The sequence below is a fragment of the Mesoplodon mirus genome (assembly GCF_964341445.2).
Source record: "Mesoplodon mirus genome assembly, chromosome: 4".
Lineage (NCBI taxonomy): Eukaryota > Metazoa > Chordata > Mammalia > Artiodactyla > Ziphiidae > Mesoplodon > Mesoplodon mirus.
In genome coordinates, this window is record NC_138979.1 from 83,167,896 (window position 1) to 83,185,793 (window position 17,898).

At 57.2% G+C, this 17,898-nt stretch overlaps 1 protein-coding gene across 7 annotated transcripts in view; it reads right to left on the reverse strand.

Moving 5' to 3' along the window:
• LOC309803026 (kelch-like protein 25) overlaps nucleotides 1-17,898 on the reverse strand; it is a 106,553-nt gene that overhangs the window by 57,870 nt on the left and 30,785 nt on the right. Inside the window, exons 2-3 of one of the 7 annotated variants that reach the window (XM_082618897.1) lie at nucleotides 7,310-9,114; nucleotides 683-844 (exon numbers count right to left, since the gene is read on the reverse strand). The exons of 5 other annotated variants lie outside the window; for them this stretch is intronic. In XM_082618897.1, coding sequence (XP_082475023.1) covers nucleotides 7,334-9,103 — 1,770 coding nt within the window. In that variant the 5' untranslated portion in view covers nucleotides 9,104-9,114 and the 3' untranslated portion in view covers nucleotides 683-844; nucleotides 7,310-7,333. Of the gene's footprint in view, nucleotides 1-682; nucleotides 845-7,309; nucleotides 9,115-17,898 lie in introns of those variants that run through there. One more of the 7 variants, XM_082618898.1, reaches the window with a different exon arrangement.

Here is a 17,898-nt window from a genome sequence, read left to right on the forward strand (position 1 = left end):
ATACAAATGAACTTATTTACAAAACAGAGCCACAGACTTAGAGAACAAACTTATGGTTACTGGGAGTGGGGGAAGGGCTGGGGGAGGGATAGATTGGGAGTTTGGGGTTGACATGTACACACTGCTATATTTGAAATAGATAACCAACAAGGACCTACTGTACAGCACAGGGAACTCTGCTCAATATTCTGTAATAATCTAAATGGGAAATGCATTTGAAAAAGAATAGATACAAGTGTACGTATAACTGAATCACTTTGCTGTACACCTGAAACTAATACAACATTGTTAATCAACTATACTCCAATATAAAATAAAATTTTAAAAAATAATAAAATAATATAATAAAAAAAGAAAAAAAATTAGAGATTAGAAGGAAGACTTTCTTTTACTTTGGTGGAGGGTATGGGAAGGAGGTAATATTTAACCTGAGACCTGCAGAACAGACAGGAGTTTGCTAGCAAGGCAAAAAGCACTCCAGGCAGAAGGAATGGCATGTGCAAAGTCCTGGGGGTAGGAATCTGGTATTGATATTTTTGAGAACCTGAATGTAGGCCAGTGAGGTGGAAATGGTGAGAGAGGGAGGGCAGACATGGTTAGAGAGCAGGGGGAGCAGACATGGTCATGGCCAGTCAGGTCACCAGGAAGAACAGTACAGCTGTGGGCAGCAGCCAACACATTCATTCCTGCACTCGACAAATATTTACTGCACAGCCTACCAACCCAGACCCTGCAGGACAGATGCAGTGGTGAATGAGGTCAGACGGTCCCCATGGTCATGAAGCTCACACTCCAGTGCTGGGTTCTCAATCAGTGTGACATCTGCTCTGAGCTTCGCATTTTCCTGTGGAAAATAAGGACAGATACCTGCCTTCTCCCAGAGAAGGATGGAGCCATCTAATGCACACGAAAGGCTTAGTGTAGAATGTCCTGGAAGCAACGAAGAAAACGCAGCTGGCCAGTGCGATCATTTCTAAAGCCCAACCCACAGCGACAGCTTGGCATAACCTAGCCCAACTCCAAGCAGAGATGTGGCCGTGGACGTGTGTCCAGGAGGTGGTGCCCTTGGCTGGGGTAGCAGCTCCTGAGTTGATCACCTAGTGGAGAAAGGATACAGCAGGCCCAGGAAGGACCTAGAGGGGTGGGGAGCGGGGAACACTCAGGACAGCGACGGGCGGACTGCCCACTCAGCCTCCACAGGCAGACACACCCCTGTGGGATTCTATTTTAAAAACAGGTTCTCTGGAGTACCGGGGGAGGGAGCCGGGGGTTCTTGCCAAGGGTGTTCCCCACTCCCCACCCATCCACAATGCCAGACAGCACACTTACTCTGGCCAGCTCTCTGAGTGCCACAGGCTCAGAGGCAGCCCTAGACCAAGGAGGCAGGTTTGTGCCAGGGGACACAGATGATGTCCCCCCGCCTCCACCCACACCGAGCTGCCCAAAGGGGTCTCACGACGGCTCCAAAAAGGAAAAGAGAAGGAGCCCCCTGCACAGGAAGGCTGAGCTCCCCATAAACCTGCATATCCAGCCATCCAAGAGGCAGAGGGAGGCAACACAACTTCCACAAAGCATCAGTTAGCGGAGACCGCATTCTCGGTCTTACGTCTTTGGGTGTATTTCACCTGTACAATTGTTAGCGTTGCAGCTGTGAAAGAGCTACAAACACAGGGAGCTTACATCTAGTTGTAAGTCTGTACGTATCTAAGTAACATTATAATGAAAAAAATTCAAGCCAGCACTGGGACCTGTGGACCAAGTAGGATGCGCCCCTCATTCCCAAGGCTTCTGGAAGGCGGACTCAAGCTCTGCTGGAAGCTGGTCGAGCCGAGGGGGTCAGCAAGCTCCCAGATGCGTGGGGGCTGGGCAAGGCGACCACTGTGCTCTCAGTGGGGCTGGTGAAGGGCCCCCAAATCCCTCCAAGCTCCTCACAGGCCCCCAAACGTCCTGAGAAGCTCTAAGACGGAGAACCCAAAGCTTGGGGGCCAGAACACCAAGCAGACATGGCGTTCCCCTCGGGGCAGGCCCCAAGCCAAGCCTCAGAGCCCCCTGTGCCGGGGGTGAGGGGTTGTGGGATCCTGACCTGGGGGGTGGCCCTTCTGGGCTGTCCCGAGTTGCTGAGGAACAGGCGGCACCCTAAAGGCAGAGGAGCTGGGAAGCCGCACTGCCTGGATCCCTCAGGCGCATCCCATGGCCGTCCTGGTCTGTGCCACCCTGATTTCTGGCAGTTGCTTCTCTGAGACCTGGTTTCCTCATCTGTGAAATGGGACCATGCATCAATGCAAAATGGTGCCCACCAGGTCAGTAAACAAAGGATGTTGCAGCCTCCCCCGACGGTGCACCCTGAGGAGACCCAGGATGGGAAAGCACAGGATACTGGACCCCTGACAGCTGAAGTGCATCTTTAAGGAATGACTTCAGTGAGCCCAGACTCTTGCATCTTCCCATAAACAGAAAAGCGCTACGTTCCTTAACTTGAGACGTCTGGTTTCTTTAACAATATTCTTTTGACGTTCTGCCTACGTGGTCTTCATTGCAAGAACTCCTATATGTGCTGGTTCCCCCCATGACCTCTTGGGAGCAGTCCCTCAGAGCTATCTGAGAGGCTGCGTCCCAGGCTTAAGTCCTCAGCTTTGTCCGCCAAATAAAACATAATTCTCAACCTTTAGGTTGTGCGTTTTTGTTTTTTTTTTCAGTCAGGACACTTGTCTAGCCCACCGCCCGTGCACAGTGGCCCCGGCCAGCCCCGTGACTGCCCTTGCTGTCCCGTGGCGTGCTGGTGGGGGCCTGCCGTGCGGACCACAGCCACTAACGCCGTCCCCATCGCGGGCCTGGCATGGGGCGGCCCTGGTGAACACGGGCAGAACGGGAGGCCGTGGGTGCGCAGGTGGGTGGGTGGACGCGGGGTGTTGCAAAAGCCTGTCCTCTTGCCCCGGGCACCCCCCACCCACCACACCAGCCCACCCCTGAATCCTGTGCTCTGGGGTTGCCTCTTGGGCGCAATCTCTCTTAAGGCAGGACAGGATGTGCTGAATCAGCCCTCCTCTGGTGGCAACTGAGTCCCCTGCGGCTCTTCTCAGAGAGGGGCTGGAGCCCGTGCCCTGGCGCCCCAAGTGTCTGGGTTCCAACAATGCCCACGAGGAGAAGACGGCTCCCAGCAACCTGGACCCCTGCCCCGATGTTCTGAAGCCCTCAGGCCAGAGGCAGGCTGGGGAGGTGGGAGCTCAGCAGGAGAGAACAAGAGAAAAGAACGTTCACAGCTAGTCTACACTTGGCGGGTAGCCTGGGGAGATGGGCGCCCACCCCAGCTCCAGGGGCCTCCTGCCACTGCTGGCCACTGTCACCTAGGGACAAGGATCGGATGTGACACGGGAGCTAAGGGCTGGCCCTGGAGGTCCTGCTGGCGTTCAGCTTCCAGCACAGCACTCCATCCCCACTACCGGGCAGCACCCGTGTGGCCCGCCCTCGGCACCAGGGTGCAGATGTGGGGTGCCCAGTTCCCGGGTCTCTAGAGACGCCTACAGGCCTGAGGCAGCTCCAGGGCTCAGATGCCACTCCAACCCTCACCAGCTGTTAGTGTGATGCCAGCCACCTACGCTGAGTCTCAGGTGCCAGGTCCGTAACAGCAGCCCTGATGACAAATGCTTCTGAGAGGGTTAAATGAACTCACGACTGGGGCACCTGGTGTGGATGCAGGCACCACTCAGAGCTCACGAGTGGTGTCCAAGATGGGGGAGCAAAGCACTTGGGGACGAATGGGGGAAGTCACTCGGTGATGGGGAGGGGTTGCAGAGCGCAGGGCTCTGGCTGGTGGTTCCTGAAGTTAAGTGGAGTCTTAAGAGATGGACGTGGGGTTCGGGGACCAGAGAGGCACTGCAGACAGGACCCCAGGCCAGTCCTATGCCTGCAGGAGGGACTGGTACAGTAGACCAGGGAGGGGCACTCGGGAGACACACTGGGTACAAACCCCATTCTCTGGCCCCGGCACTGGGTGGAGAGTGGGAGGCCCATGCTGGAGGGGCAGCAGGCGTGCTAATCTCTGCTTGTCATGACCTGCAGCCTTGTCGAGGGTGCGTGGGCCCAGCCCCTTAGCCACCACTGCTGTCACAGTCCCCTCCCATCCCCCCCACGTGCGGCAGCCCCCCGGCTCAGGACCACCTGGTCTGCAGCCTTCCGAGTGAGGGCTGCTCCTCCAGAGGGTCCTGGCAGCACTGTGGCGACTGCCCCAGCAGCAGCAGGGCGAGGGAGCCTTCCTGCCACAAAGGCCCACTTCCCAGGAGCTGAGGGAGGGCCGGACGGGCCCAGGCATCAGCTTCCTACCCCAGTGCTCGCCACATCCTCATTCCTGAGACCACAGCACCCACGCCGTGGGCTGGGGAGCACGGAAGGAACAAGGCCCGTGTGGCACTCAGCCAGGCAATGGCAAGTGCGATCCCGACTGTGAGGGATGGACCCTTCCAGCAGGAGGGGCTGGTCCGGGGACATCCAGAGGTCCCTGCGCCCAAAGCATCCCGAAACCATTATCACCACCATCCCCTCCTCCTCGCAACCTCATATAAAAGCGGACTCTGAACCCAGCCCCTCACTCGGTCTCTCCTCCTCAACTACTGTGAGTAATACAGTTTTTATTCCCATTTTCCAGGTGAGAAAGCTGAAGCTCAGAGAAGTTAAGCAACCAGGGTCAAGCAGCCAGCAAGAGTCAGAGCCGACCCTTCCACGGTCCCTGAAATGGGGGGAAGTCCTGGAAAAGTAAAGGGCTCACTGGGTCCGGCTGACCTACCCCCCACCCTCTCCCACTTGGGGAAGAACTGCCCTCCAGGGTCCCGGGGATGGGCAAACACCAGACAGGGTCAGAGCCACCTGGCCTGGGCTGGGTGGCCTGAGATGGGAGGAGCCTTTGGGCCCCACAGGTGACCAGCCTAAGTTCCCAGAGTGTGGGAACAGGGACTCAACAAGGAAACGCCAGTGTTCTCTTTGAAGCCTATTCCCCAGGACCAAGATATTTTGCTGGTCAGATTTTTCTCCCAAAGAGGAAGAGAGCACATTAAAACAAAACAAAAAGCAGAGAAACCTTAAAAGAGAACAAAGCCTATTCTCATCCAGGCTGGACTTTATGAGGCCAAACACCCTGTATGGCACACCTGATGCCTTTGCTGGGTCCTGCCCTGCCTGCCTTGCCTGCCAGAGGACATATCTCTTTAAGGGCCTCGAAGGCACGGCTGGATTTGATTTAATAGCTGAAACATCAGATTCCATTCAGAAGCAATCCCAGCTAAGTATGATTGCTTTCGCCGTGCAGAGCTTTCAGCGTTCTTGTCAGCAGCCGCCAGGTCATTGAGGAAATTAATTTCTCCGCTCTGGCCAGCTCCTGACAGGGTTCCTGTGACCTGAACGGCACGGGGCTGGCTCCTCAGAGCTGCAGGAGCACAAGGCAGGTGCGGGCAGGGAGGGGCTGGGCCAGCCGGGCAGAGAAGCACCTTGGTGGACAGGACAGCCTGGGGCCAGGTGGGAAGGCTCCCCCTGCGTGACCCTGGGATCTCCCACCGACCCCGCTTCTTAGAGCCCCCAGGACCTACGCCTCCTGACTCCCATCCACCGGGGGTCCCCAGACCTCACCGCCCCAAGGGCCAAGGACCGAGAAGGGCTAAGAGTTGGGACCTGACCATGGACGACCTTCTCCAGTGCCCACGAGTCCACCACTCCATTCCAGCCCCTACCCCTGCGCCCGGGCCAGGCTGGCTCAGGACACCCTAATCCAACCTCAGTGCCTGCTGTGGATCCTGCCCCAGCGGGGCTGCAGGAAAGGCCCCGCCCACCCCTCAGAAGAGGGCCTCCAGGACATGCTGGTCCTTCCTTCCGCCCTCTCCCTTCCTGACTCTGCACCCGTCCTGGGACCTGGGCAAGTCCCTCCGCCTGTCTCCCTGTTCCTCTGTCACTCACAAAGAGTGCCTGAATGTGTCCCTTTGCCCCTGGCATCCACTGTCACCTTCCCTTTTCAGGCAATGATTTCATATAATGATGACGCTAAGAACAGAGAGCAAGATAACTTGGGGTAACTGGGGAGGCACTGCAGCAAGCCCTGCTGGGGGGCCGTTCCCTCACGTAATCGTGACGCCCGCTCTGAGGAAGGCCTTCTCTCCATCTTGCGGAGGGATGGGAGAAAAGAGGTTCCCTCGCACACTAGTGAGCACACAGCTGCCCCCAGGAGAGGCAGGACCCAATCCCAGGGCCATCTGGTCCCAGAGCCCTGGAACCACCAGATGTCCACAGTGGCACCCGGTCCCAGGGCGCCAGCTCCCGCCTCCCTTTGAGCCCTCCATCTACTCCCCTCCTGTTGCCTCTCAAGGGCCCCCCAGGGTGGGGCTCTCACCTTGGCTGCACACTGGACTCGCCTGGAGCTATAATGGCTACTGAGGCCTGGGCCCCAGAGGCCCCTAATGGCCTAGGGCGAGGCCTGGGCTTAGCATCTGAATAGGACAGAATTTGTGGCCTTTGCCCCAACAGAGATCTGGCCTTTGCCCTTGGCTTCTGGGAGGTGATCTGGGTCACACCTGATAGGAGTGTCTTTGTTTAGGGTGGGGGCTTTGGATCACGCTGGACCAGCTGACTTGAGAGTAACCACGGGGACATGATCAATCGGTCATGCCCATGTGATGGGGCCCCGCTAAAAATTCTGGACACCGCAGCTTCTGTGAGCTCCCCTGGCGGGCAGCATTCCGTGCGTGCTGTCATTCACTGATGCTGCGAGAGTAACAGTGTCCCAACCCCATGGGGAGTGGACAAGGGATGCTTTGCATTTGGACCCCCGTCCAGGACTCTGACCCATGCATCTCTGCCCTTTGATCTTTATCTGTATCCTTTGCCCATAATAAACCATAACCATGCACATATGCCTTCAGCACATTCATGAGTCCTTCAGTGAGTGCTGGACCTGAGACGGTTCTGGGGAACCCCGACCTCGCAGCTGGTGTCAGAGAGAGGGTGCCCTTGCGTGGAGACTGTGCCCTTAGACTTCACAGGTTGGCCTAGACTCCACATAGGATTGTCAAAAGACCCCCCGGGGACTCTGACCTGCGGCCATGCCTGGGAACCACCGCCCCAGTCTAAGATTGTCACCCACATTTGGCAGAGGGGTTATGTGTTTTGCTCAAGATCAACTGCAAGTAAGGGGTAGAGCCAGGCTCCTGCTCCAGAGTTGAAAAAGGGTCCCAGAGCCCCCCAGTCACCTGCTGTCCTGCCTCGCCCGGCCTTCCACGGAAGATGCAGCCTTTACCCGGAGTGGGATCAGGCCTGGGGTGTGGGGGCTCACCTGGTTGGGCTCTACAGGTGCGCCTCATGCAGGCAGGTGCTTCCAGGTGCTGACGAAGGCAGTGGGAATGAGCGAGTAGGGCACGGTGGTGATGCAGTTCCACGTGTCCGAGGTGGGGTCATAGCAGTCCAGGGTCTTACACCGCTGGGTCCCGAAGTAGCCCCCCACCACGTAGAGCTTGTTGCCTGAGGCCAGGGCGTGGCAGGACATGCGCTTGGCAGTCATGTCCCCGATCCGCGTCCACTGGTTGGTCTCGCAGTCGAAGCGGTAGGCCGAGGCAGCTGTGAACTCTGTGTCGCCTCCCATGATGAATATCTGGCTGCCCAGGACGGCGGCAGCGGTGTACCGCCAAGGCTGGGGACACTCGGCCTTGATCGTCCACCGGTTCTCTGCAGGGTCGTAGCACTGGACTTTGGACACCATGTCCCGGTGGATGCTGGTCCCCCCAAAGACAAAGAGCTTCAGCTTGGCGCTCACGACCGCGGCATTGCTGACGCCATCCCTCAGCGGGGCCACCATCGTCCACTTGTTAGCCCCGGGGTCGTACTTCTCCACCTGCTTCAGGGAGACAGACGGTGAGGCCGGGAAGACGCCAGCCAGGGACGTGTGCCCCCCGACCACGTAGAGGCAGTTCTCCAGCTCGGCCGAGCCGTGGCCGAAGCGGGCGATGAGCATGGGTGCCGCCTTGGACCACTCCTCGTGGACGGTGTTGTACACCCACACGTCCTTGGAGACCCCGTTCTCGGAGCCCCGGCCCCCGGTCACGTAGACCTTGCAGCCGATGGCCGAGGCGCTGAACTCCTTGCGGGGGCTGGGCAGGTCCGCCTTGGGGATGATCTCCTTGGCCTTGTGGTCCACCTGGTAGATCTTGTCACACATAAAGGTCTGGCCCCCGAGGATGAGCAGCGTGTGTCCGGCCCTGCGCGGACGGGCACAGGGGCTGGTGACCACGCCGTCGTTCTGTAGGATGCGGGCCTTGCAGCGCAGCGCCTCGTCCACGATGAGCCGCGTGTGCTCGTCGGCCATGAGCAGGGCCTCGCCAGACACGGCCTCCTTCAGGCAGTCGGACGGCAGCAGAGCCAGCCGCACGCCACGCAGCAGCTCGGGCAGGTGGGCCTTGCGTCGCTCCAGGTCATGCCTGACCCACTGCAGGATGGCCTCGAAGACCACGCGCTCGTCCTCCGCCTCCAGCTCGTCACTCGAGATGAGGTCCAGCAGGGTGTCCTTGGACAGGCTGTTGAAGTCCTCGCTCTGCCGCACGGCCTCAAAGTGCACCAGGCACATGCGCCACGAGAACTCGTAGAGCCGGCGGCACTGGTGGGCGTCCGACAGCAGCATCATGCCCAGGCAGTTGGACGGGAACAGGTTCTTCTCCAGGAACTCGGCAGCCGCGTCGCGCACGTCGTGGAACTGCAGCATGTCGCCCGCCTCGAGCAGTGACTCTGCGTTCTCCTCGTTGATGACGATGCGGGACGAGTAGGCAAAGTCCAGCAGCAGCTCCAGCACCTCGGGATGCAGGTTGTCCTGGAAGTTGACCGTGTCATCGCGGCTCTCCCGCAGGCCGTGGCTGAACATGGCCTCGAAGTAGCGGCTGGAGGCGGCCAGCACGGCGCGGTGGCAGGGGAAGGCGCGGTCGCCGGCCCAGAGCGTGACATCCGTGAACATGCGGTGCTTGCGCAGCGTGTTGAGGTGCGCCAGCACGCAGTCGGGGTGCGAGGCCTTGTGGAACAGCGTGATGTTCATGGAGCCCGTGCTGCTCCGCGACTTGCGGGTCTCATGGACGCTGACCGACATGCTGAGCCAACCTGCCGGCGGGGGGACAACGCCACAGGTGAGAGGGGCCAGGACCTGGCGCCCCCGCAGCGCCCCGCTCAGCCCCCAAGCATGGCCGGCCCGCCCCCTCCACCCCTGCTCTCTGCTCGGCTCTTCCAAACCCTGCCCAAGCCCCACCCCTCAATCTGCCAGCCAAGGACGAGTCAGATGGTAGAGGCTAGGGTTCAGACCAACCGCTTTTGCACCAGCTCTGGATACGAGCCTCCTTGGGTGACCTCGAGCTGCAGCTGCCTCCCGTGGTTGCTAGAACGTGCAATAGTGTCCCCAGCCTGGTTAAGAAGACAGCAGGGCAACGCTAAGGAGCTTGTGCTCTGGATGCATTCCACCGTCCGGGGCTGCTACTGTGTGGCCCCATTCTGCAGCCGGGGAAGCCAAGGCTCAGAGACGCAAAGTGGCTGCCTCACGCGCCGCAGCCAGAATTCCCTCGTGGGCTGTCTGGTTCCAGCCCAATCTCTACCCCCCATTGGCCCAAGGAGACAGGGATTCCTGCAGGGAGACTTGAAAGCCGTTCCCAAAGAGCCACAGACCCCACGCAGAGCCTTACGCCCCCCTCTGCTCCCAGCGCGCCCTGTCCTGAGCTGGGCTCCAAGCAGCCCTGGCCACGCCCCTCACACCCCTCGCCCTTGGAAAGTTCCCCAAGAACTGCTGTCACAGCCCAAGCGCTCAGCATAGACACATTCTGCAAATCCAGGGCTCTCCAGAGGCCTCCGGACCCAGCTGCGATAAGCAAGGTGTGGAGATGACGCCAGCTAGCCTGTGGCTCACCCTCTGGACACCTGCTCGATTCCGAGGTCCCAAGGGGAAGCCAAGACAAAGTCCTGGGTGACAGCGGGACGCTAAAGCAAGCCAGATTTGCCTCAACCAAAGCAGCAGGAAAACCTGTAGCCATCGGAGCCTCCCTGGTCCCGACAGGCGACTCCAGGCTCCCGGGCCACAGTGAACGCTCCACCTGCCCCCTCGTCTGGCGTCCTCTGCCGGGCCCGGGACCTGGGGCTCAGAGTGTGGGTCCCCAGAGCAGACAGACACAGGCTCGTCGCCCGCTGGAACGTGGGGATTCCAGAGCACTTGGATTAAAGTCTGGCCGATGGCATGACCCAAGACCCCACTGTGGTACTATGGGAATGAGGCTCAGCCAGACGGCAGGCAAAGATCCTAGGCCTCAAGAGAAAGTGGCCAAAAAGCAAACTGCATTCAGCGTCCTGACCCCAAAAGCCTGGGCTTCCTCCTTCCCACTGGTAAGGAGGCCAGAAAAACCCCTTCTTTTTCATTTTTATTTTCAGAAGTGTAAACTCCCCCCACTCCCCGCTCCAAGTCAATTTTGTACTTAAGTAATAATCTGCTAAAGGAAGGCTGCGATCTCATGCTTCACTGGATTGTAAATTATTGTCCAAGTGCACTGCTCTCTCCCTTGCACACTCCTCTCCTGGCAAAGAGAGAGGGAAGCCACCGAGTGACGTGATCAGAGCTGCCCGGGCAAGGCCCCTGCTCCCGGGCTGGGGCAGGGAAGACACAGGGGCTGGGCCTGGCCTTGCTGCTCTGGCCCCCAAGCTCCAGGCGGACTGCGGGCCGATGACCCGTCAGGGTCCCTGCAGTGCAAACCTGCCACCGCGGAGCACTGAGCTCCAGGTTAGAGGTTCGCCTGATGGGTGTGTGTGTCCGTGTGCAGCCCACAGGGGCGGGAGAGTGCTGGACCCGACGTCCAGGCTGTACACGGTGGTCCCCACTCTACCACCTGCCCTAGGGCACCTCTCCCCTCCTCTGCAACTTAGTTTTCTCTATTGTAAGACAAAGTCCCTGTTCTACTCAGGCCTCTGAGAGTCCCGCACTTGTTGGCACTTATTTACACAGCTTGACCCCCGAGCCTGGCCCTGTGGCCAGGCACTGCAGAGATGAGAGACTGCGCTGACCTGGCCGCAGAGGCTTCCTGGGAAGCCCCCCTGCCCCCCCAGGTCTGAATTGCCTAACCTGAATTCCAGCCTTGCAGCACGGCTCCCCAAATCTCACGTGACTGCTAAATCCTCATTCCAGCTTCTGCCTCCTTGATCACCGGGCACTTTCCCAAATGCGGCCATCCACCTGGTGACTATCCATCTGGCTCCCGTGTGTCTGGGCTGTTGGAGGGATGTGGCCTTTGATCTGTGTGCCACTTGGGGGACTGGCTCTGGGGACTCCAATCCAGGGCCCTGATGCTGAGGCTTGACCTCGGTTCCTGCTGTTCCACAGGCCCCGCCTGCTCTGGGCCCCTGAGCACCTCACTGCCCTCGCCCTGTGCCCCACCCCAGCCAGGAAACCAGGCCGCTTCTGAGCTCCACGTGAATGTAGCCTTGAATGCTGGGGCTTGGACACCCATGCGTGGTGCCCAGCTCCTCCTGGACTCACTTTACAGACAGCCCCGGGTTGGAAGGCCAGCTCTCTGCCGTGCAAACAGGACGTCACTAGTAGCTGCTCCTGGGGGGCGGTGGGCTCAGAGGCTGCCCACAGGGCCTGGCCCTGGGGCTAGCCAGAGAGTGGACGGCCCTGCTTTCCACCCACAGTCACATGTGGACACACACTCTCAGCCCGTCAGGCGAAGGCCCTCTTGGGTTTTCTGGCCCCGTGTGGCACGCTTCCCTCCCTCCTGGGCCCAGGTCCATGCTGAGGCAGCTGGCACTGAGGCTGTGGGAATGGGCTGGGCCCCCCTCCACTCTGGGGGGCTGTTAACAGGGCCGCCCTGGGAGGGATCCAGGTGGAGACTCCCTTTGGAGGGCGTTAACGGCAGGACGAAGCAGGACTCAAAGGCTGAGAAGGTGCCAAAAAGCAGGGCAAACCCCAACAGAGCAGCCACGTTTGCCCTGAGAATGAGGTCAAGTGGTGACCTCTCCAAGGGCAACGCTGAGTGGGCAGCCCGGGGCCCCTGGGCTGACTCTGTCTCGCTCAGCACCAGGATGCCTGCCCGCTGACGCCAACTCCCACCCCAGCCGAGAGCCCGCGCCGCACGGACACACCCAAGCGGGTTCCCACCCCCAGACGGCTGCCGGCCCAGGATCCTCTGAGCAGAGCCGAGAGCAGCAGCACCTGCCAGGAGGGCCGCCTCCCCTGTCTGTCCCGCCTCCTCCCAGGAGGCGCCTGGACCTGAGCCAGTCTTCCAGGGCCAGCCCCGAAGCACCAGGATTCTGGGGTGGGGGTGGAGAGTCTCACTGGCCCCAGGTTACAGACATGGAGGCTGAGGCCCAGACACAGGGAGGGGGCTGCAGAGACTGCGAATCGAGTCTCCACCCAGGCCCACGGGTGCCCAGGGCTGCCCTTCAGCTCCAGGCCAGTGGGGTGGGAGGACAGGCCTGAAAGCCGGGGGCCCTGGATGCTGTGTGCCCCACCTCAGGCGACTCACCTCCACCAGAAAATATCTGGAAGCCGAAGCGTTACCTCAGCCCTAACATGTCCAGCATTTCCCCCAAACCTGCTCCTCCCCCGATCTGGGAAATGCCACCAACACGCTCCTTGGTGCTCACATCCCATCATCCCAACAACCAGGCCACCACATGTCCTGTGGCTGCGCCTCCTACACGAGCCCTGGGCCTGACCCTCCCCCCCACCCGTCTCTCCCCTGGACTAACAGAAACGCCCCTCGCCAGCCTCTGCTTCTGCTCGTGCCCTCCAGGGTCTGAATTCATCCAGAGACCAGAGTTACCTTTTTTTTTTTTTTTTTTTTTTTGCGGTATGCGGGCCTCTCACTGTTGTGGCCTCTCCCGTTGCGGAGCACAGGCTCCGGATGCGCAGGCCCAGCGGCCATGGCTCACGGGCCCAGCCGCTCCGCGGCATATGGGATCCTCCCAGACCGGGGCACGAACCCGTATCCCCTGCATCGGCAGGCGGACTCTCAACCACTGCGCCACCAGGGAGGCCCCAGAGTTACCTTTTAAACAGCATCACCTGGATCACACCACGCCCAGCTCAAAACTCTCCAGGGCCGTCCCCGCACCCTCAGTAAAATCCCAGGTCCCTACTGTGGCCTCCAGGTCTCCACTGGCTACCCCTGTGTCCTCACATCCTGCCACATCCCAAAGAGCTGCCCCTCAGGCTGCGCCGCACTTGTCACTGGCCTCAGGACCTTTGCACGTGCTGTTCTTCTGCCTGGAACGCACCCCTGCCCACCCCATTTTTCCTGAGTGGCTCACTCTCGCGCCTCCTGAGAGCGGCCACCTTGTTGAGGTCACCCCTTCCCACACCTCCCCTACTTCTGCCTTCGCAGCACCCGTCACAACTTAGCATCATGTGCTTATCTGCCTCCTGCATCTCTGGCCCCTGAAGGCGGGGACCGTGTGTGGTGCTGATGGGACCCGGCACAGAGTGACCACTTGACTGGACTAAATGAAGAAGCTGAGACGCATATGGTGCATAAAGCTCACCTCACTAACGTCCACTGCGGTGCTCGCCCAGCTGCCCTCCAGGCCCAGAGAAGATGCAGACTGAGACGGCTGTGGATGCTGCCGAGGTAGGTGTGACGATGCGCGGGCATGGTGGACACGCAAGCCAGCACGGCCCCCCTCCTGCTTGCCCCAACATCCAGCTGTTCTCAGGAACCACCCTCCTCCACTCCAGGCTGTTTAGACACGGGATCCAAGGCAGGGCAACGGGCTGGCCAAAGTGGTGCATCCCTGGGCTCCAGCATCCTCCCAGCCACTGTGACGGGCCCACACCCAGGACGGGCCCAGGAGACTCTGACGGGCCCCACACCCAGGATGCGCCCAGGAGACTCTAGTCTACGATGTTTACTCAGCTGCAGGGGGTGAGGCTGGCTCTGTTCCTGGGGCTGCTGACAGATTGAACCGAGGCTGGGAGCCCAAGTGCTGCCCGAGGTGGGAGCTGAACAGAGGAGGAGAGCGGGGCCCTCAAGCCTGCTGACCTGAGCCAGTCCGCCCCCTTCCTTTCTGTCACTTGCCACCAGGAGTCCCAACTAGTAAAAGGATCACTGGGACGTCGGTTCCTGAGTCAGGGATCAGGACTGTTGGCCTTAGTAAGGGGTCTTAGCTATGCGAGTCCTGCCACCCTTTTCACCTCCAGGGGAGGCCACCCTAGACACCAAGAATGGGTTTCATGAGGTGATTTCCAGTGTTCAGTACTAGTTACACACCCAGCCCTATGCAGGGGCTGGGGGATCCAAAGAGAGTATAAGACAAAAGGTTCCCAGCGGCAGGAAGGGTGAGCACCAGAAGTGTGTGTGCAGAGTCAGGTCTGTCCAGACTCTTGGAAGCCTGCCTCCATGGCCCCCTGCCTTTGGGGGACCCCCAAAATCAGACACTCTCAAGCTGTACGTATCTCAGGACTATTTGGATGACCTAAGCATCATCCCGGGTTTTGATGGATTTAAGGCACATAAATTAACTGCATGACACTGCCATGCTCCTGACGAGCACTTTATCATCCTGCTAAGAGGTACTGATCCACCTCCGACAACAGCTCCGCTTCCCCGACTGCAGTCCTTACCTACAGGAAAGAGGTTAAAACGCACCAGATAGAAGGGATGGGATCAAGATGGCAGAGGAACAGGCTGGGGAGCTCACCTGCTCCCACAAAAACATTAAAAATACACCTACAAGTGGAACGATGCGCACAGAACACCTACTGAACACCGGCAGAAGGCCTCAGACTTCTGAAAGGGCAAGAAAACCTCCATGTAACTGGCTAGGGCAAAAGGAAAAAGGAAAAGAAAGAAATCGGGATGGGGCTTGCACCCCAGGGAGGGAGCTGTGAAGGAGGAAAGATTTCCACACCTTGGGAAGTCTCCTCACTGGCAGGGAGATGAGCCTGGACGGAGGGGGAGCTTCAGAGCCTCGGAGGAGAGTGCAGCAACTGGTCTGCGGAAGGCAAAACGGAGAGTAACCTGCAGAGGAGGTCGGCACCGCCACCCTGCGCTCCCCAGCCTGAGACTCTCATCTTTCAGTGTGGGTGGGGGCTGGGTGAAGCTAAAGCTCAGGCTTCAGAGGTCAGATCCAGGGAGAGGACCGGGGATGGCTGCATGGAGACTGCCTAAAGAGGCTGGAGTGTGGCCACTGAGGGGGTACTTGGAAGAAGCCTGGGCCTGCCAGAGAGGCAAGGTGCCATTATGGGGAGGGGGCATGAGGAGAGGAGTTGGACCACCAAAAGAGCTTCTTTCCCTGTGAGCACTCCCAGGCAACAGGACACCACCTACCAGAGTTCCAGGCGTGGGCGTGAGTCGCTGCTATGAGACACGCAAGTGGGTGCCAAGCGCTGCCCCCAGTCTCCCAGGAATACACGGACAGCAGCTACTACTATGAGACCTGCGAAAAGGCACCAAGCACTGTCCCCGCCATCCCGGGAGTGCACAAGGGCCACTGCACCTGCACACCCCATATCAAGGGGATAACAGCCAGCACACGCTGAAGAAAGAGACAGCAAGCATCCAAACTAAAGAAAGCCCCTCTCTTCTGGAAAACATGGTGGAGTAGAAGGACTTGAGTCTACCTCCTCCTCTCATGAAAACACCAAAATCACAACTAACTGCTGAAGAGTCTTCAACAAAGAAAAACAGGGACCTACCGAAAAAAAGATATTTTAGATTCAAAGACAAAGAAGGAGCCACAACAAGATGGTAGGACGGAGGCTTTCACGGCATAATCAAATCGCATACCCACCAGGTGGGCGACCCACAAATTGGAAAATCATTATATCATAGAGGCTCTCCCACAGGAGTGAGAGTCCTGAGCCCCATGTCAGGTTCCCCAGCCTGAGGGTCTGATATCAGGAGGAGGAACCCCCAGAGCATTTGGCTTTGAAGGCCAGTGGGGCTTGAGTGCAGGAACTCCACAGGACTGGGGCAAACAGGGACTCCACTCTTAGAGGGCGCACACAAGATTTCATGTACACTGGGACCCAGCCCAAAGCAGTAACTCCATAGAAGCCAAGGCTGGACCTACTTATGAGTCTTGGAGGGTGTCCTGGGGAGGCAGAGGTAGGCTGTGGCTGACTGAGGAGGGAGCAAGGACACTGGTGGCAGAGGCCCCAGAGAATATTGATCAGCATTACCTCTCCTGGAGGTCACTATTTTGGCATCAAGACCTGGCCCTACCAAACAGCCTGCAGGCTCCAGTGCTGGAATGCCTCAGGCCAAACGAACAGCAGGATAGGAACAGCCCTATCCATCAGCAGACAGGCTGCCTAAAGGTGTATGGAGCTCACAGCCACCTTTAACCACACCACTTGACATGGCCCTGCTGACTACAGGGACAAGACCCAGCTGAACCCACCACTGGGCAGGCACCAGTCCCTCCCACCAGGAAGCCTGCACAAACACCAGGACCAACTTCACCCACCAAGGGGCAGACACCAGAAGCAAGAGGAGCTATGATCCTGCAGCCAGCAGAAAGGAAACCACAAACACAGAAAGTTAGACAAAATGAGATGGTAGATAAATACGTTCCAGACGAAGGAAAAAGACAAAAACCCACAAGAACAACTAAATGAAGTGGAGACAGGCAACCTACCTGAAAGAGAATTTAGAGTAATGATAGTAAGGATGATCCAAGATCTTGGAAAAAGAGGCAAGGATTGAGACGATACAAGAGATGATTAACAAAAAGCTAGAAGATTTAAAGAACAAACAAACAGAGATGAACAATACAATAACTGGAATGAAAAATACACTAGAGGAATCAATAGCAGAATAACTGAGGCAGAAGAATGAATAACTGACTGAAAGAGTGGTGGAAATCACAGCTGTGGAGCAGAATAAAGAAAAAAAAATGAAAAGAAATAAGGTCAGTCTCAGAGACCTCTGGAACACTATTAAACACACAAACAGTTGCATTACAGGAGCCCCAGAAGGAAAAGAGAGAAAGGACATGAGAAAATATTTGAAGACATAATAGTTGAAAACTTCCCTAACATGAGAAAGGAAACACTCACTCAAATCCAGGAAGCACAGAGTCCCATACAAGATAAACCCAGTGAGGAACATGATGAGACACATATTATTCAAACCGACAAAAATGAAAGACAAAGAAAGAATATTAAAAGCCACAAGGGAAAAGAAGTAACACACAAGGGAATCCCCAGAAGGTTTTCAGCTGATTTTTCAGTAGAAATTCTGCAAGCCTGAAGGGAATGGCACTATATATTTAAACTGATGAAAGGGAAGAATCTACAACCAAGAATACTCTATCCAGCAAGGCTCTCATTCATATTTGATGGAGAAATCAAAAGCTCTACAGACAACCAAAAGCTAAGAAAGTTCAGCACCACCAAACCAGCTTTAAAAAAATTCCTAAAGAAACTTCTCTAAGTGGAAAAGAAATGGCCACAGCTACAATAGAATCAAGAAAATTATGAATGGGAAAGCTCACCAGTAAAGGCAAACATAAAGTAAACATCTACACACAAATATAACATCATGCCAGCAATCGTGAGAAGAATACAAATGCAGGATACTGGAAATGCATTGGAAATTAAGAGACCAGCAATATAAAACAATCTGGCATACATATAGACTGCTATAACAAAACCTCATGGGAACCACAAACCAAAAATCTACAATAGAAACACACACAAAAAAGAAAAAGCAATCCAAATACAACACTAAAGATAGACATCAAATCATAAGAGAACAAAAGAGGAAGGGAAGGAAAAAGACCTTCAAAAACAAACCCAAAACAATGAACAAAATGGCAATAAGAACATACATATTGATAATTACCTTAACTGTAAATGGATTAAATGCTCCAACCAAAAGACATAGACTGGCTGAATGGATACAAAAACAA